The sequence below is a fragment of the Camelina sativa genome, chromosome 11 (assembly GCF_030686135.1).
Source record: "Camelina sativa cultivar CO46 ecotype springtype chromosome 11, ASM3068613v1".
Taxonomy (NCBI): domain Eukaryota; kingdom Viridiplantae; phylum Streptophyta; class Magnoliopsida; order Brassicales; family Brassicaceae; genus Camelina; species Camelina sativa.
Genome location: NC_141890.1, coordinates 35,477,386 through 35,496,936, shown reverse-complemented (window position 1 = coordinate 35,496,936; position 19,551 = coordinate 35,477,386). Strand labels below are relative to the sequence as shown.

Sequence of the window (19,551 nt, the reverse complement as noted above, 5' to 3'; positions counted from 1 at the left end):
CAACATCTTTAGGAGCTTAGGTCCGTTTTTGTGTCATCAGCCTTACCAAGTAAATTAGTTGGTATCTTTGGGAAGACTTATATGAAGCTGCTCTATTTGTCAATCATCCTAATTTTGCCTCAACGCCAAGCTTATATTTCTTATCATGACACATACGAGGCAAATATCAATTAAAATTGATTGGATATTATATGTTTGAAGATTTGATGAAAAATTGTAAATGTTTTGTTAGTTACATAAGTGAGATAAAATTTAGATTAATATATTTGAACAAGAAAAAAATGAAGTTAGGTTGATATAATAGTTTACGCTCCTTTTTTCTTAATTCCCAAATAGTTTTGAGTAATAAGAGGTTTGTGCTTTAAAATTATATTTAAGAGAAAAGAACATTTCTGATTGTCGAAAAAACAAACGCATATATCCCTGACTTGACCCATTAAAAGAAACATGTAGGGCAACTAAATTTACTGTCCATTTAGGACAAAATATTAGACCAACCACCAAATTTTAGCTTTTGCCTATGACATCGTTTGTATAACCTACTAATAATGTTTGCACAAGCTCAGTATAGGCATTTTTAACAATGGTTATGTTCTAAACACATTCAACTACAATGATCTCTATATTATTATTTTATGTGTTGTGTGCATTACTTTTACGACCGAAAAGTATATGTATGATAAGTTTATAACTAGTTCAAAACATGTGGAACTTGTGTAGAAGTGTACAATTTTGAATTTGTATATGATGGCGTAGTGGATCTTACATGTTCGATGTGTCTATTTCCATTGCGAACAAAAATCACTACTTGTGTTTGGCTTTAACCAATTGGACGACCACAATCTATAATCAGTCATCATCATCATCAAACCCAAGTTAGAAATCCTAACAAAACAAAAGGAAACAACCACTCAAATTATTTTTATCTCAATGTCCAAAACTGTTGGGTTACATAACAAATTCAAGCCCATAAAGAAGCCTATTAGTTAATAAAACGAAAGCCCTAATTTCCAATACACCACAAAGTTAAGAGTATAAAGAGGGAAAGAAAAGAAAAAAATAAATAAAAAAAATCGAAGAAGAGAAATGAAATTTACAGATTCTCCGGTGATCGATCTGACGGTGAAAGGAACAAAACTCTCAATCCAACAAGACAATGGCTCGATGCACGTCGGTACATCCGTATGGCCATGCTCACTAATCCTCTCCAAATTCGCCGAGCGATGGTCCACACTAGACTCATCATCATCAACAACTCCGAATCCATACGCCGAACTCTTCGATTTCCGCCGCCGTCGCGGCGTCGAGCTAGGAACCGGATGCGGAGTCGCCGGTATGGCTTTTCATCTACTAGGTCTAACGGAGATCGTGCTCACAGACATCGCACCAGTCATGCCGGCGCTGAAACACAATCTGAAACGGAACAAAGCGGCGCTAGGTAAATCTCTAAAAACCTCGGTTGTTTATTGGAACAATAGAGACCAGATCTCGGCGTTGAATCCGCCGTTCGATCTCGTGATCGCGGCGGATGTTGTGTATATCGAGGAATCTGTAGGGCAGCTAGTGACGGCGATGGAGTTGCTGTTGGCGGATGATGGTGCGGTGTTGTTAGGGTATCAGATTAGGTCGCCGGAAGCTGATAAGCTGTTTTGGGAGATGTGCGACGTCGTTTTTAGGATTGAGAAGGTTCCTCATGAGCATCTTCATCATGAGTATGCTTATGAGGAAACTGATGTTTACATCTTTAGGAAGAAGGTTAAGAAAGTGACTGAAGCTGAATCAGAATCAGAATCATGAAGCTAGTTTTAGGGTTTCTATGTAATGTTGTGTTGTTGTTGTTACAATGGAATGTAATTTGTTTCTTTGCTATAGAAAGAAAGATTTTTGAATTATCTCTCATATTGTCAATGTTACCACCAAGCACCAATGTTATTATTGTTATATGAGTGTTCGAGTATTCCAATTGGTTCCGGTTCATGGAACCTATGTTAAACTTTCAATGAGGGGACTGTGCTGGTGAGTTTGGCATATTAGGGGTTGCGGTGAAAACACCAAGTTCAAATAAGAAACAACGAGCCAGAGCCAGACCCAAATCAAACAGGATACATACCAAAGATGATATTCATATAGTTTAAGTCAGGGTATTACTCTTAGTTATTGTGATCGCATTACAACATCAGTACATATAAGTTTAAATTCATGAGCTAACCTACAAGCCTGTTTACTAATATAGTTCCTCTTATTGTCACTCAAAACCAATTCATTATGCTTTAGGTCAAAAGACAAAGACATAATTAGCAACTATATTAGTAAACAGGCTTGTCAAGAATAGAAACGGTAAACGAGATTGTTAATGGGCTTATTTTGGTAATGGGCTTTTAAAAGAACCGAATCAATGGAACCACAAAAAACATATGCGGTCGGTTTTATTACCCAAATGGCAACGTCAGGTCCAAATCCAAACAGAAGCGACAAAACACAAGTCCGATGAAAGAAAGAAAAAAAAAACATTATTTTAAAAACCAAAATTTAGTTTCAAGAGAGAGAGGAGAGAGAAACAAAGAGAGAGAAATGCGAGCCCTGAATCAAACCCCCTCGATTTTCCCAAAAACCCACCAAAGAAAAAAAAGAAAAAAGAAAAGAAAAGAGCATATCTGACAATTCACCAAACAACTCTCTCCAAAGTCTTAAAAATTAAATTTTTAAAAACCTTTTTTTCATTTCTTTTTCCTCTTCCTCTCTCAATCAATTCACACAATCCAATATCAAATTTCTTTTTAATAATTTTTCAATAAAAATATCCAAAGGAAGAAGAAAAAAAATTGTGATTATGATAGAAACGAATAGTCAGAAAAGAAGCACTGTTGTTGGTGTTGGTGTTGTTCGTTCTTTAGTAGTTGCTGTTCTTCTTCGTGATTTCTTATTAGTATTATTTCTTTTAATATTAAAAGTGTTCTCTTCGTTGTTTTTATTAATGATCTTGTCGATATTGCTAATGTTTAATGTTTTTGATTTTATTTGTGTGAAAATTCCCAATCACATTCGCATTAGAGAGAGAGAGAAAGTTTTTTTTTTTTTTTTTCCTTCTCTTTTCTTTTTTTTGGTGGACAGATTTTTATTCTTCTTTACTTCTTCTCCTCTTTTTCGTCAAACCAAAATAATCAAATCCTTTCCCCAACCCCAACCCTTTGTGGTTCTTCTTCCTCTTCAGATATGTTCTTCTCTGAGCAAAACCCACAAATCTTTCTTTAGTTTCCTCCTCAAAGTCTCAACCTTTTTTTGATCTGTGTCTCTGTTTCTCACTACCAATATTAAGTAAGTTTTTTGTAGTCAATTTCATGTTTTTTTTAGAGTGGTTGTTGATTCTAGGGTTTCTAATTTTGGGATTTTGGGGATTTGTTTGTTTTTTTGCAGGAAATGGAAGGTGGGTCTGATGAAGCAACTGTGAAGAATACTAAAACAACACCTGAAGAAGGTGGTGAGAGTAAGTCTAAACGGAAAATGAAAACTGCTGCTCAGCTTGAAGTTCTTGAAACCACTTATGCAGGTTGCTTTCTTGTTTCTCATTCTTCTTTAAAAAGTGTCTTAATTTTTATTTTTTATTTTTTAAAAGTGAGTGTTTAATTTTGTGTTGGTCAGCTGAGCCTTATCCTTCGGAAGCTATAAGAGCGGATCTTTCAGTGAAACTGAATCTTTCAGACAGGCAGTTACAGATGTGGTTTTGTCACCGCCGGCTTAAAGACCGGAAATCTACTACTACTACTACTACGCCTAGCAGCAAACGTCAGCGTAAGGAGTTGATTACACCACCAATGGCTGTTGAATCCCCTAAACCAGCCGTCAATGCCGCTGATTTGGTGGCGGGAAATGACTTTGATTCTAGGAGAGCTGTTCGAGTTAGTGGTGGTAGTGGTAGTGGTGGTGTGACTGTGGTTAAGCGGTTTAATGAACCCTCTTCTGCTGAGGTTAGAGCTGTTGGCTATATGGAGGCTCAACTGGGTGAGCGTTTGAGAGATAACGGACCCATTCTTGGAATGGAGTTTGATCCTTTGCCCCCTGGTGCATTTGGCATGCCTATTGGTATACACTACATTCTGCTTCTTAGTTATGATTCAAATGTTGTTCAGTTAGCTATACACTTATTAATCGAAATGAAAATGTATAACTTTTTTTTATGTGGAACAGAGATGCCAAGCCATCGTAAGGCTACTAGGCAAGCTTTTGAGACCAGCTTATATGTTCGATCCGATGTCAAACCCAATAAAGTTAGTTTTGTTTCATGATTTGTTGTTACTACTACTCAAGTATTTTTCTCCTTTGTTCTCAGCGATTTGTCATCTTCTCTTTATAGGATGTGAGGCCCATTCGTGAATATCAGTTCCTTCCTGACCTGCCATCTTCAAGGACTGATCATTCCGAAAGAGTTTCTCCGTCACATCATTATGGAGTTCCACTTGATGCTTCGGTTATGAGGGCTTCAGCGGTGTCTGCTGGACATAGGGGTGACTATAAAATTTCACCTCAGATACCAAATTTGAATCTTGCAACTCATCAAGGGAAGCCAGGGCATGTCTATTCGCCTAACTTGCCCGAATATGACTCACCGTATCAGAAAAGCTACATGGATACTCCTGCACAAAGAAACTTAAATGATCACCCGATTCATGAGGAACCTTTTGTGAAATCAGAGAGAGAAGTTGGTAATGAGGATGAAGATGATGATGCTTTGCAATTAGAGAGAAAACGCAAGGTTTGTAGAAAGGCTTTCTCTGTGAATTTTTTGCTCTGTATATAAAGCTGGTAGTTGTGCTCATCATTTTTTGTCGTCCTGATATTCTCTGTAGAATGAAGAAGCAAGAATATCTCGGGAACTTGAGGCGCATGAGAAGAGAATCCGAAGAGAACTAGAGAAACAAGATATGCTGAGGCGAAAGGTCTTTGTTTTGATTTAAGCTAAGCACATACTTTAGTAACTGTGTTTTGTTGTTTGTTTTCATTGTGTGTATTGATTATGCAGAGAGAAGAGCAATTAAGGAAAGAAATGGAGAGGCAAGATCGTGAAAGACGGAAAGAGGAAGAACGTCTTTTACGTGAAAGGCAGAGAGAGGAAGAGAGGTTTATGAAAGAGCAGATGCGAGAGTTGCAGCGAAGAGAGAAGTTCCTGAAGAAAGAAACAATGAGGGTAATGTGAAATATGCGCTACCTTTAAGTTTCTTGAGAACTCGGTTGAAATGTTTTTTCCTCATTTGCACCCTCTTGTTATGTATTAGGCTGAGAAAATGCGACAAAAAGAAGAGATGCGTAGAGAAAAAGAGGTTGCAAGGCTTAAAGCTGCTAACGAGAGGGCCATTGCTCGTAAGATTGCAAAGGAATCTATGGAACTTATTGAAGATGAACGCTTAGAACTCATGGAGGTTGCTGCATTAACCAAAGGATTGCCTTCAATGCTCGCTCTTGACTTTGAAACTCTACAAAATCTTGATGAATATAGAGGTGAATCATTAACTCTTTCTATCTTAACTGTCATTTATTTTTTTCTGATTCTTTTCAGCTAGTTTTGAGAATTGTAGCTTACATTCATCTCATGGATTATATTCTTTCAGACAAGCAGGTGCTATTTCCCCCATCATCTGTAAAATTGAAAAAGCCCTTTACAGTTAAGCCATGGAATGGTTCTGATGAGAATGTTGCGAATCTTCTAATGGTGACTTTTCCCATCTAACTTGTCCTTAACTTTTTCATGCATTGATTTCAACAGAAGTAACAAACTTGACTATATACGTTGAGACGATTTCTTACTTTAGTTTAGTCACTCTCTTAACTTGTTTTTTAATTTGGTTGACATCGTTTAGGTGTGGAGATTCTTAATCACTTTCGCGGATGTTTTTGGTCTTTGGCCATTTACCCTAGACGAGTTTGCTCAGGCATTCCATGACTATGTAAGTGTTTCTCTCTATCTCTCTGAAGTTGATACGTTTACATCTAAACAGGATTGCTTTTCTAAACTTTTCCTTGTTGTTCGTATAGGACCCGCGGCTAATGGGAGAGATACACATTGTTCTCTTGAAGACTATCATCAAAGATATCGAGGGTGTTACAAGAACGCTTTTAACCGGTGTTGGAGCAAACCAGAATGCTGCTTCTAATCCCGGAGGGGGTCATCCTCATGTTGTGGAGGGTGTAAGTTTAAGCCATTTTAGTATTTCTTACAATTATAATGTAAACATTTCTCCTATTCCTCCTAATATGATGATGATTTTTTTTTTATTTTGGGATTAGGCATATGCGTGGGGTTTTGATATACGCAGCTGGAGACGAAACTTGAATGTTTTTACATGGCCTGAAATTTTGAGGCAACTTGCTCTCTCTGCCGGATTAGGACCACAACTGAAAAAAAGGAACATTAAGACTGTATCTGTTCATGATGAGAATGAGGTGGGTAATCTAAAGTATCCCGTTAATTTTGGGTTTTCTACTATATTGTGATTTCTGTTTCTCTTCAAGTGCAGGCCAACGACTCTGAGAATGTGATTTTCAACCTAAGGAAAGGAGTAGCAGCTGAGAATGCATTTGCTAAGATGCAAGAAAGAGGACTTTCTAATCCGAAACGTTCACGGCATCGTTTGACTCCAGGCACTGTTAAATTTGCTGCATTTCATGTTTTATCTCTCGAAGGTGAAAAAGGTTTAACCATTCTTGATGTTGCAGAGAAGATTCAGGTAAAGATGGTCTAAAGATTGTTTCTCTTGAACTTATTATTTAACTACCGTGTTGTTTCATTCTCGTTTGCTTTGTTAATGATCACAGAGATCAGGATTGAGGGATCTAACGACGAGTAGGACACCTGAAGCCTCGGTTGCTGCTGCATTGTCACGGGATACAAAACTGTTTGAGAGGGTAGCTCCTTCCACGTACTGTGTGCGTGCATCCTATAGAAAGGAAGCAGGTGGTGCTGAGACTATACTTGCTGAAGCGAGAGAGAAAATACGTGCATTCAAAAGCGGCATTACTGATTTAGAAGATGTTGATGACGCTGAGAGAGATGAAGACTCTGAAAGTGATGTTGGAGATGACCCAGAGGTTGATTTGCACCTTAAAAAGGAAGATCCTGATGCTCTGGAGATAGAAAACTCAATCAAAGTCGAACCAGTGTTGGAAAATGGGAAATTGGATACCGTGACCATGAAGACCAAAGCAGGACTGCCTATTACTCCCTCTCTCCCTGAGGATATTAAAGATGAGAAAAGAGATGACATTTTAGTTGATCAATCTCTAGAGGATGCGGTAGCAAACGATGCAGACAGTGCTTGTTTTGACGAGAGCAAACTTGGGGAACAGTGGGTTCAAGGACTCGTAGAAGGAGATTACTCGAATCTCAGCAGCGAGGAACGTTTAAATGCACTTGTTGCTCTGATTGGTATTGCCATCGAAGGAAACACAATACGAGTCGCCCTCGAGGTATTTATTTTCTTATCTTGAAAAATAATCGTGAACTTGCATTTATCTTTAGTCTTTTACCCTAATTAGATTCTTTGTGTTGCGTGAAGGAACGGTTGGAAGTTGCGAGTACGTTAAAGAAACAGATGTGGGGTGAAGTGCAACTCGACAAACGGTGGAAAGAAGAGTCTTTGCTTCGAGCGAATTACCTTTCATACCCAACAGCAAAGCCGGGGGTTAATATAGCAACCCCTGCTTCGGGAAATCAAGAAAGTTCATCTGCAGATGTGACTCCAATCTCCTCACAGGACCCGTTGAGTCTTCCACAGATGGATGTGAATAACGTGATTGCAGGACCAAGCTTGCAGTTGCAAGAAAATGTATCTGGAATGGAGAATTTGCAGTATCAGCAGCAAGGCGGCTACACAGCTGACCGTGAAAGGCTGCGTGCACAGTTAAAAGCGTATGTTGGGTATAAAGCTGAAGAGCTATATGTATATAGGTCGCTTCCGTTAGGTCAAGATCGAAGACGTAATCGCTATTGGCGGTTTTCAGCTTCTGCCTCTCGAAATGATCCTGGTTGTGGTAGAATATTTGTGGAACTTCAGGATGGCCGATGGAGGCTCATTGATTCCGAAGAGGACTTTGATTACTTGGTAAAGTCACTAGACGTTCGCGGTGTAAGAGAATCACATTTACACTTTATGTTGCTGAAGATCGAAGCATCTTTCAAGGAAGCAGTGAGGAAGAATGTGGAAGCAAATCCCGGGTTGTGTTCTGTATCTTCTAGCTTGGATTCTGATACTGCAGAGATCTCGACGACGTTTAAGATCGAGCTAGGGGATAGTAACGCCATTGAGAGATGCAGTGTATTGCAACGGTTCCAGAGTTTTGAAAAGTGGATGTGGGATAATATGCTGCATCCGGGTGCCTTATCTGCATTTAAGTACGGTGCCAAGCAAAGCAGTCCGCTTTTTCGCATATGCAGAACTTGTGCGGGACTACACTTACTCGAGGATATTTGCTGTCCTAGTTGTGGACAAAAGTCGGATGTTGGTGAGTTGTGTTTTGCTGACCAAGTGGCTCAACTCGGTGATTATTCGAGAGGAGGAGATACTGGCTTTATCTTGCGTAGTTCGATCTCGTCTCCTCTTAGAATAAGACTACTCAAGATTCAGTTAGCACTTGTCGAAGTGAGTTTTTCTAGAGTTTTCCTTACTTCATTACATAACTTACTAACGTATCCAAGGCCAAATCGGTTTTAGGACTAATGGGTATTGCAATTCTTCTTGGCCGTGGACAGGCTTCTCTTCCACCCGAAGGACTTGAAGCGTTTTGGACAGAGAATCATAGGAAATCATGGGGTGTGAAGTTGTTGTCATCAAGTTCCGTCGAAGAACTTAATCAGGTTCGTATTTCCAAACTGGTGTAATGATTCATAGTTATCTTGTGGACAATTCTGATTCTGTGAAAACTGCTTCTTTCAGGTTCTCACAACGTTAGAGGTTGCACTAAAGAGAGATTTCCTGTCTTCAAACTTTGAAACAACTTCTGAACTCTTGGGTTTACCAGAAGAAGCTCTCGCCAGCGATTTAACTTGTGTGGTTAATGTACTACCGTGGATACCGAAGACAACGGGAGGTGTAGCTTTGAGACTCTTTGAATTTGACAGTGCGATTGTTTACACACCTGATCAAAATAACGATCCCTTAAAAGACAAAGAATCCGAAGATCTCGTGGTAAGTATATAACAACAACGAATGCTGATATTTTCGTTATTCACACACTGAAAGTTTTCTTGTTTTACAAGGGTTTGGAGACAAATCTTTTGAGAAACGTTCCAGAAAAGGATGTAATGGAGACTCCGGTGCAAGGTGGTTACACGCAAGAAGAGAACTGGACAGATCCTGGTTTAGGTGGTGTGTCAAGCTCTGGGAGAGGAGGTCGACCACCACGAGGACGTGGCCGGCCTCGTTCCCGTGGCAGTGGTGGAAATGGCAAGAAACCGGCAGTTTCTTCTAGTAGACCGCCACGAGGTGCAGCAAACACAAATGGAGAAACTATGTTGAGACCGAGAGCTCAACCACGGGGTAAAAAGAATGGACGACGTAGCAGCATCAAAGGCCGGAAGAGACCGACGAAAGGAACGCTCCGTATATCTAATGAAGTAGTAGGAGGACGTCTGGCTAAGGAAGTTGCTGTAACTGCAAAGACCACTCTTCCTGATAACGAAGACGATTGGATCGAGACGCCTGAACTGCAGGACGATGATGGGGAAGCTAGCAGCTCAGGTAGATCGTTTCAGTATAAAGACTATGATGATGATGAGGTCATGGCTCCAATGGATGATTTTGATGATGGCGGTGAGTCAAGTAAATTAGTAGGTAGGGGTGAATTTAGCTTACATAGTGATGATGAATACGAAGAAGAAGACGAAGAAGAGGAAGAGGAAGAAGACATGAACACGAAAATGGATGTAGATTACATAAACGATGATTCATTTGGTAGAAGAGAGCAGCCGGAGATTAGCAACGATGCAGCTCGGAAAAGGTTTATGTTCGATGATCCCGATCTAACATCTTCATCGTCTTCTTATTAGACAGAACTACGAAGCTTTCTTTTTCTCTTTGTATTCTTCTTTTAGTTTAACAGTTTCATTAACCCTTTTCTGAAGGTAACGTCAATGTGACCCTTTTGTCTCAGTTGCATTACAAGTTTATAACTAGGTTCTGGTCCGGTTTAGCAATGGTTAATCTAATTCTATTCGATTCAGTACCAAAATAAACCATAAACCTTATCTCATGCAACGCATGTTTCTAGAACTTGGTGGGTATTACAGTAGTAGTACTATCAAAACAGGAACCGTGAAATCTAGCTGTTATTGTTGTGATTGTAAATTTGTGACGTTGTAACATTATTGTTGGTGTTGTACATGTTGTGTTGTAAAGTAGATGAAAGAATAAAAGAATCAAAGAGTTTGGGATCTGTAAAGAGTGACATAGAGTGGGACTGAGAACGACGTCGTGCATATGTCTCTCTACGAGCTTACAGACAGAGAACTGCTCGCCTCTCATGGCACATATGAAATACAAAACTATCTTCTCCACATATCACACCATTTCCTGATTTTTTTTATATTAGAAAAATATCATCTCAATCATGTAATGGAAAACTAGTATTTTAATCATTACATTTTCAAAAAAAAGTTTCATAACTTTTCAAGAAATTTCGAATATATCATTTTTTTTTTTTTGATTTTTTGTTTTACAAGTTTAAGATGGTGTCTTATATGTAAATTTAGGACTTCTTTTGTAAACACTGAAAGACAAATTTCATAAACTTTCCTTTTTGTATTATATAATTTTTAAACGGTAGCTTTTGAGTACACTTGTTTGCCAAAGAAAATTTATATGTGTTCATATGTGCTTAGTTTCTTTATTTTATTTTATTTGTTGAGCTGAAATGAATTAAGTATTTTTCTTATATGATCGGAAAATTATTTAAAACAAAATTTGAAAGTAAATGTTAAGTAGTTTACATTTTAGTAAATTATTTATTAGGAATTAGAAATACAAGTAGAAATTTAAATATAATGATTATCAAAACTCAAAACTAAAAAGTAGCTTTAAATTTAAGTTATCCAATTTTGTTTTGATACTCTGGAAAGTAATTACTGATATCAAATTATTCTGTAACAAAAACAAAAAATCATCTAAAATATACTAACATAGTAAATCAGTACTACACATGGGGTATTTGCCTGGTAGGCTGGTACAACGGATTTGGAATGGTTATAAAATCGAGACTGATGGTCTAATAAAAGAAACTATGATCGGAAATGGACAATATATATCAGAATATCAGAGTGATTTTACCTGACATGTTTCACTACGTATTTGGTATTCAAATGTCCTAATTTGTTGAACAAATCCAGCGTATTACATAAAAGTTCTCTCCGAAATAAACACCATATTGTGCATGTCCTAAGGCCTTTTTAAGTGCCCGACCACTATCTCTAGTAGTACATCTAAGAAAATACTTTCTTTTCCACAGTATCGATTCTTTTTGAATTTAGATAGATTTTATATATTGAAGGATGAACATAACAAAGTTTATTAATCGGAAACTGTTAGGAATTATGGATTCTAATTTCAACTTCTAGAACATGGATTAAATCAAGAAATAAAATTTATAGCAGTTAACTATCAATTTGAGAGATACGTCTACATTTTTGACGTTGTAGATTTAACTAAGATCAAAATTCGAGGGTTCTAAGTTCTCTTTATCGTTATAGCGTTCTCCTTCTTTGTGATAATGATAAGAGATAAGTATGAAAATATATATGTGTAATGAAAACTCTATGGTAAACAAACATAAGTCTAAAATATATGATATTCTTCATATTTTATGTGTTTTGACCTAGTGACCATTTTGTTTACACACAAAAAAAATCTTTACTTTTTCTTACTTCAAAACTAATTAATGACCATTCAAAATGCTCTGATAAAAACTCGACAATGAAATTTGTCTCTACAACTAAAAAGCAACATAATTCTCCTTCTATTTATTTTTTAATTAAGTTAATTTTTTATTTTATATTATTTGTTTTTTTGTATTTACGATGCAACTTTATGAATTAAATTTTCAGTTTTACTCATAATTTTTAGCTTATTAATTACTTATACAAATGAAATAGTGTATTAATAAGAAGTGAAATTGCCTAGTATGACAAGTAGTATAAAATGGAGGAATTACTATATAAAAGATGTCACTCAATTAGTGTTTTATGTAGGAGACAAGAAAATTTATATTTTACAAACCATTGTAAATAACTTTAAGAAAATAGAGGGTATAAAAATGTTGGAAAATGGTGGAAAAAAAAATTAGTGAAAAAATCTGTAAGGTTCAGAGTTATCTTTCCAATTTCGAATAACACAAGTACGACGATTTATACATTTCTGTCGAATGTCATTTTAATTAAGAAAATGATATTCAAACTTTATTGATAGAAGTAGGACCTAAATGCCAAAAACGTTACAATTCATGTCCCTCACAATTATGCGTCAGCTTAATTTGATTTGATGGGCAATTAAAACGCATTGAATTATTTGTACTTCATAATTCTCATCATTATGACATAAATGTGTCGTAAGAATAATTACATACCATTACTAGTTAATTGGTTTTCTATAATTTCTATTATGTTTGCGGGTCAAAAAAAATTTCTTACTTCAAAAAGCATATATACCTGATTAGAGACCTGTTTTAATTAGATAAAACACTATCCAAATTGATTAAACATTTGAAGAATGTTACGTGCAGAACAATTTTGATGGCACATGTTTTTTTTTGGGAAAGGTTTATATTATAGTATAAACCTTTTTGAAAAACATTTGATGCTACATGTTTTGAACTAAAGTATTCCAAATTTGTGGATTATCTCTTGTTAATCTATAGTGGTTTAGACACTTTTTTTTTTGTAAATATTGGTAAAGACTTCAATTATTACAACGCTCCACATGTGATTTGTATTTTTCTTTCCTTTTGTGAACAATTTTCTTTTTATTATTTGTCATATTTTTAAGCTTTGTTATCCTCTCTCTTTCTCTTTGTTTGACTTTGTCTTCCTTATATGAATAACCAATTTGATTAGTACGAGCAGCTTATTAGTTGAAATGTTTTAACATGTACGGTACCTACATGGCTACATGTATGTTACTTGCTTATATGACGACATATATAATTGTAATCTTATGCTTCAAAGTCAATCTCTTTGACATAATTCAATTCATATCTCAATAGTAATTAATCAAAACATGTAGATTGAATGAGATGGGAAGAGAAAGAGATTAAAAGGAAGCATTATCCAAATGTGGCTCACGAGAAGGTCAATTTCGACGCCCCCACTTGTCTCGACGTCTCGTCTCCATCATATTTTGTTTTTTTTTTGTTTTGTATAAATCTGTGCATATCATTCATTTCTTTTTTTACATATATTTCAATTTTTTTTCTTTTCAATAATATACCTCTCTTTGTGGAAGACTTTCTTTTACATTTTGCTGCTTTTTTTGTATAAACAAAACAATATGTATATTAACATTTCACATATGAAAACGAAAAATATGTAAAAACCTCCAACAAAATAAACGAAAATGATGTCGTTTGGTGAAGAGTAAGCATATGATATGACATTTTCACATATTAGAACTCTCAAAATAATTGGAGTCCACATAGCAATAAAATAATAATGTAATATATGAAAAATAACAAAATGTAGCCAGCCCCGTTGCACTGTTATTCATTTCAAAATAATATAATATATATATATATATATATATATACATATATGAAATTAGTTAATAAAAAATAAAGAAAATAAAGATGTGGTTGAGATCTCACCACAAATATAATATACAATATGCACTCTAATATTTTTTTCAAATAGAAGCGTAAATCATATACAGCAAAACTATATAATACCAAAGACAATTAAAATGTTAACTATACTATAAGCACAAAATTCTCAGTATTCGTATAAGTGACTACTGAGTTTCTTCTGTAATATTTAGAACCATTTATTTAGTTTAACTATTTTTTAATGAATCAAATGTGAAATTACATAGACATACATACCAATGTCCTCTTAATGTAATCCTATTAAACTTTACTTAAAAAGACGTTACGTTGCAAGTCGTAACGTACCCTTGTGATAAGTGAACAAACTGCAAGAGTCACTTAATAACATTAATGCCAGAAAAAAATGTAGTAAACAATGTTTCTAACGCCAAGTAGCATCGTCTATTTTAAAATTTGTAACGCCAATAGTTTGTTGCATTTGCACATGCACATATGGATAAAACGTAAATATGGAAAACAACGCCATTGACGCCAAGTAGCATCATTGCTTTGACAAAGGTAGTATAAATTGTTAAGCTTTTTGGTTTACACATCCACTAAACTTAATTTAAAAACATATACCAAAACAAGACTTTAACTTCCACTTTTTGGTCAAAGGGTTATATAAGTTATAACAATTAGTGTTTCACCAACTTCGAGATTGGATTATGCAGTATAAACAAGTGTGGATTATTAGAAAAAAACTTATGGAGTATCTTTAATTTAATTAGAAAATTTTTAACTTTATAAAATTTTACATAGTTATTTAATTAGTGTGAATATGTCAAAAATGACATTATTTTGTAAAAAAAAAGTAATTTATTAATGAAGAAACTCTGAAATTTGAACTATTTTAAAATTTATATGCCTATCAAATTACTGTTAGAATGATTACAACGGTTTGAACGGACAAAATCATATACAGCCCAAACATTTTTTATTTACTATTTATGGTGCAGAATAATACTGTAAAAAAATTTAATGCGGATCAATTTTATAATAAAATAAATTAAATCTTCAGTTTGTTATCCGCCTCAAAAATAGAGTCGACTGAAACGATGATAAATTTCAAACTAACCGCAACATCCATTCAAAGCCCTAGAAATACTTGTCCAAAGTATGTTTTTCCATCCAAACAGTAAAGAATACATGTTCCTAACTCAAAAGGACGGATATATTAGATTAGTTACTTGTCCCGAATTGTTTCTATAAACCCTATACATTCACATTAGCCATCAACAAATAGTAATTGAGTTATTGATGGACTCATGAGAGATAGCTTTTGTCTAATTAATAATTTTTTTATATGTGCTTTATGAATATAAAATTTTAAAAAGAAAATAATTAGAATATTTTTGTCAAGAAAAACGGTTTGAGTAACTGTGCCATTTAGGGTTTCATTAATTAATTTCCGAAAGACGACAAATGCTATAAACGATATATTTCAAGATCCAAATCAGTCCAAAATATATCCGTATCAATATTAATATCATGAAACAAATCATTCGATCCGATCATACGCTTTACTTTTTGTTGGTCGTTATTTTCATAAGTTTTATTCTATTTATATATTTGGGAGTAAACTTTTGAAATAAAATCTAATTGCGTCTCTTAAGTCAAATTTATTATAACTACGCTCCCAAAAATATCAATCTTTATGATATGTGCTTTATGAATATAAAATTTTAAAAAGAAAATAAATACAATATTTTTGTCGAGAAAAACGGTTTGAGTAAATGTGCCATTTAGGGTTTCATTAATTAATTTCCGAAAGACGACAAATGCTATAAACGACATATTTCAAGATCCAAATCATTCCAAAATATATCCGTATCAATATTAATATCATTAACAAATCATTCGATCCGATCATATGTTTTACTTTTTGTTGGCCGTTATTTTCATAAAGTTTTATTCTGTTTATATATTTGGAAGTAAACTTTTGAAACAAAATTTAATTGCGTCTCTTAAGTCAAATTTATTATAACTATGCTCCCAAAAATATCAATCTTTATGATATGTGCTTTATGAATATAAATTTTTTAAAAGAAAATAAATAAAATATTTTTTGTCGAGAAAAACGGTTTGAGTAAATGTGCCGTTTAGGGTTTCATTAATTAATTTTTGAAAGACGACAAATGCTGTAAATGACATATTTCAAGATCCAAATCAGTCCAAAATATATTCGTATCAATATTAATATCATGAACAAATCATTTGATCCGATCATACGCTTTACTTTTTGTTGGCCGTTATTTTCATAAAGTTTTATTCTGTTTATATATTTGGGAGTAAACTTTTGAAACAAAATCTAATTGCGTCCTTAAGTCAAATTTGTTATAACTATGCTCCCAAAAATATCAATCTTTATAATATGTGCTTTATGAATATAAAATTTTAAAAAGAAAATAAATAAAATATTTTTGTCGAGAAAAACAGTTTGAGTAAATGTGTGATTTAGGATTTCATTAATTAATTTCCAAAAGATGACAAATGCTATAAACGACATATTTCAAGATCTAAATCAGTCCAAAAATATTCGTATCAACATTAATATCATGAACAAATCATTCGATCAGATCATACGCTTTACTTTTTGTTAGCCATTATTTTCATAAAGTTTTATTCTGTTTATATATTTGGGAGTAAACTTTTGAAATAAAATCTAATTGCATCTTTTAAGTCAAATTTATTATAACTATGCTCCCAAAAATATCAATCTTACTTTTTTGTTTAAAATTAGCTGTCGTTTAAAGTTTTTCAAATAAAACGACAACTAATTTGAAACAAAAATTAACTTCTAAAAAACTAATTGAAAAAGAAGGGAGTATGATAGTTTTATAAAAATTGATATATCATCCAAAATACTTCAAAATCACTCTTCTTGAAAATACCATATGATTTACATAATTCCTATTCAAAATTTTCATTACCTGTAAATATTTTTTAAAAATAGTGGAAAATATTATCCCATTTATTTTTGGGAAACCAAAAAAGGGAAAAATTTCACTAGTTTGTACATAGAAATAGAAAGATATATATAGTATATGTCATTTCCTATATTTGAGTGTGTTTTTCTCCCTTAATTGTAAATACGTATTGAAGGAAACTGTTAATAATAAATCTATAATAATATAAATATGGTATTGACTATTGAATGAATGTGTATTTTTTTCTAGAAGTAAATATTAACTTTAGGAAAGAAAAAAAGGAGAAAAAAACTTAAAAATCTCTCTCTCCTATCTCTCAACCACAACTTATTATATTATTCACGTCAGTATCCACCAACACATATATACGGCATAAAAAGATTTTAATAAACCTTGGAACTATCTATATCTAATACAAACACACACATACACTGATACACACACACACACACACGTCTATCTTCTTTATCTATATATATACTCATATGCTACTTTCACTGCATCAGTCTTGTTCTCTCTAAATCATCGAATCTTTTTTTTCAATCTTGAAACGAATCGATGTTAACTGTGTCTCAAACTCCACTCATCGGAAACAACTGCACCAAGGACGCTTACATGGCGGCAGATTTTGCAGATTTTACGACGGAAGACTTGCCGGACTTCACGACCGTGGGAGATTTCTCCGACGATCTTCTTGAAGGGATCGATTACTACGACGATCTTTTCATTGGTTTCGATGGAGACGATGTGTTGCCGGATTTGGAGATTGACTCGGAGATTCTTGGGGAATATTCCGGTAGCGGAAGAGATGAGGAGCAAGAAATGGAGGGTAACACTTCGACGGCGTCGGAGACATCGGAGAGAGGAGGTGGTGGTGTGTGTAAGCAAGAGCGTGGTGATGGTGGTGGCGACGGTGGTGTTAGGGACAAAACGGTGCGTAGAGGCAAACGTAAAGCGAAGAAAAATAAGGATTGTTCATCCGATGATAACGATATCAAGAAGAAACCTAAGGTGTGATTTATTTCCTAACTATTCATGTTTAACTTACTGTTTTCTTAATGGTAAAAAAAAAATCACCGACCTTAAATAACCGGAGTACATCTCGGACGAAACCAAGTTTGGTGTAGGACTATACAAGTTTTGTCACAAACTGTTTGTGTTTATTTGAACTATTTAATTGTTTTATTTCTAATGAAAAATTTCTTTTTTCCACTATTTGAGTAAGTTATATATTATGTGTTCCGTAAAAATCAAGGTTGATTGGATGCCGGAGTTACACCGGAAATTTGTTCAAGCGGTGGAGCAATTAGGGGTAGACAAGGCGGTGCCGTCTAGGATTTTGGAAATTATGAACGTCAAATCTCTCACTCGTCACAACGTTGCTAGCCATCTTCAGGTACTTTAAACTTCTAGATAGTCCTAATTAAAATTATAATTATACTTAAAGTTCTTACTAATTGACATTATATAGCTCTTATTAATTAATTATTTAACCAAAAATTGCTTAAATTTTTATAAGAAAAGACAAGTAAAATACAAAGCCAACTCAGATTTGTGTAACAAAATTAATGTGTATTGTATTTTTCTTGTAACGATAGAAATATAGGTCACATCGAAAGCATTTGCTAGCGCGTGAAGCAGAAGCTGCAAGCTGGAATCTCCGGAGGCATGCGACGGTGGCAGTTCCCGGAGTTGGTGGAGGAGGGAAGAAGCCGTGGACGGCTCCTGCCTTAGGCTATCCTCCACACGTGGCACCAATGCATCATGGCCACTTCAGGCCTTTGCATGTGTGGGGTCATCCTACATGGCCTAAACACAAGCCTAGTACTCCGGCCTCTGCTCATCGGACGTATCCGATTCCGGCGATTGCGGCTGCTCCGTCATCTTGGCCAGGTCATCCGCCGTACTGGCCCCAACAACCACTATATCCACAGGTAAATAATTCATTTGATATATTTATTTCAGTTAGTTGTAAGGTTAAATCTTCAAAATATATAATTGAAATGACATAACTATATCACTTTTGTTGAAAAATCATGAAACTTCAAAAAGCTAGTATTTGTACACCACTTGCTTTTAGTATACTAAATCGCGGTTTCAAGTAGATTGGTAATCATATAAAAACATATTATTGTATAGTGTTTCAATTAGATTTTTTTTTTTGATGTATGTGTAGGGATATGGTATGGCATCATCGAATCATTCAAGCATTGGTGTTCCCACAAGACCATTAGGACCCACTAATCCTTTCATCGACATTCATCCCGTGAGTGGTTATGACATGATTATAACAAAAAGTTTTTGAATAACTTTGTTCATTTTGATAAAACTATCTTTCATTACTTGACGGTGCAGTCGAATGAGAGCATAGACGCCGCTATTGGAGACGTCATAGCAAAGCCGTGGCTGCCGCTTCCTCTAGGGCTGAAACCGCCGTCAGTTGATGGCGTCATGGTGGAGTTGCAACTTCAGGGAGTTACTAATGTTCCTCCTATTCCTTGAGAGAAAAAAAATTCGCCGAAATCTCAACTGTTAACTTCATTTTTTGGTATCTTCTAAGTAATATTTTGCAAGGAAAAATACTAAAAATCCTTAGTTGCTTGATATGTATTTCTCTTTATGATGACTGCATGTATCCAAGTTAAGCAACTTTGTATTAGTTGTCCAATTTCATCGTTATATAAACCTTTGACCGTAGAATCTGGAAATTTTTATGGACTTGTTCTACTCAGTGAATATGTATGGGTGACAAAATGTGTGAACTTGTTCTACTACTCCTCCATTAGAG

At 34.8% G+C, this 19,551-nt stretch overlaps 3 protein-coding genes across 3 annotated transcripts; all 3 read left to right on the top strand.

Moving 5' to 3' along the window:
- Positions 1-1,033: 1,033 nt before the first annotated feature.
- LOC104725025 (uncharacterized) lies at positions 1,034-1,892 on the top strand. The gene has a single exon (XM_010443620.3). It carries the CDS (start codon positions 1,087-1,089, stop codon positions 1,795-1,797), a length of 711 nt encoding a protein of 236 aa, XP_010441922.2. The 5' UTR covers positions 1,034-1,086; the 3' UTR covers positions 1,798-1,892.
- A 613-nt stretch (positions 1,893-2,505) lies between these two features.
- Positions 2,506-10,139, top strand: LOC104725024 (homeobox-DDT domain protein RLT2). The gene is made up of 18 exons (XM_010443618.3): positions 2,506-3,315; positions 3,415-3,547; positions 3,640-4,080; positions 4,186-4,265; positions 4,352-4,750; positions 4,845-4,934; positions 5,018-5,182; positions 5,271-5,493; positions 5,604-5,704; positions 5,853-5,939; positions 6,028-6,180; positions 6,280-6,435; positions 6,510-6,719; positions 6,808-7,458; positions 7,548-8,630; positions 8,741-8,845; positions 8,925-9,176; positions 9,248-10,139. Exons 2-18 carry the CDS (start codon positions 3,418-3,420, stop codon positions 10,034-10,036), a joined length of 5,115 nt encoding a protein of 1,704 aa, XP_010441920.1. The 5' UTR covers positions 2,506-3,315; positions 3,415-3,417; the 3' UTR covers positions 10,037-10,139.
- A 6,987-nt stretch (positions 10,140-17,126) lies between these two features.
- On the top strand, positions 17,127-19,463 carry LOC104725023 (transcription activator GLK2). The gene is made up of 5 exons (XM_010443617.3): positions 17,127-17,774; positions 18,019-18,159; positions 18,362-18,697; positions 18,940-19,029; positions 19,119-19,463. Exons 1-5 carry the CDS (start codon positions 17,322-17,324, stop codon positions 19,263-19,265), a joined length of 1,167 nt encoding a protein of 388 aa, XP_010441919.2. The 5' UTR covers positions 17,127-17,321; the 3' UTR covers positions 19,266-19,463.
- Positions 19,464-19,551: the final 88 nt, after the last annotated feature.

What these genes read in the sequence shown, in the direction of transcription:
- LOC104725025 (XM_010443620.3), top strand. Translation starts at nt 1,087, where the DNA reads ATGAAATTTACAGATTCTCCGGTGATCGATCTGACGGTGAAAGGAACA.
- LOC104725023 (XM_010443617.3), top strand. Translation starts at nt 17,322, where the DNA reads ATGTTAACTGTGTCTCAAACTCCACTCATCGGAAACAACTGCACCAAG. An exon ending in ATATCAAGAAGAAACCTAAG is followed by an intron (nt 17,775 to 18,018) that starts GTGTGATTTATT and finishes GTAAAAATCAAG; the next exon opens with GTTGATTGGATGCCGGAGTT. An exon ending in CTTTCATCGACATTCATCCC is followed by an intron (nt 19,030 to 19,118) that starts GTGAGTGGTTAT and finishes TTGACGGTGCAG; the next exon opens with TCGAATGAGAGCATAGACGC.
- LOC104725024 (XM_010443618.3), top strand. Translation starts at nt 3,418, where the DNA reads ATGGAAGGTGGGTCTGATGAAGCAACTGTGAAGAATACTAAAACAACA. An exon ending in TCTTGAAACCACTTATGCAG is followed by an intron (nt 3,548 to 3,639) that starts GTTGCTTTCTTG and finishes TGTGTTGGTCAG; the next exon opens with CTGAGCCTTATCCTTCGGAA. An exon ending in CAATACGAGTCGCCCTCGAG is followed by an intron (nt 7,459 to 7,547) that starts GTATTTATTTTC and finishes TGTTGCGTGAAG; the next exon opens with GAACGGTTGGAAGTTGCGAG.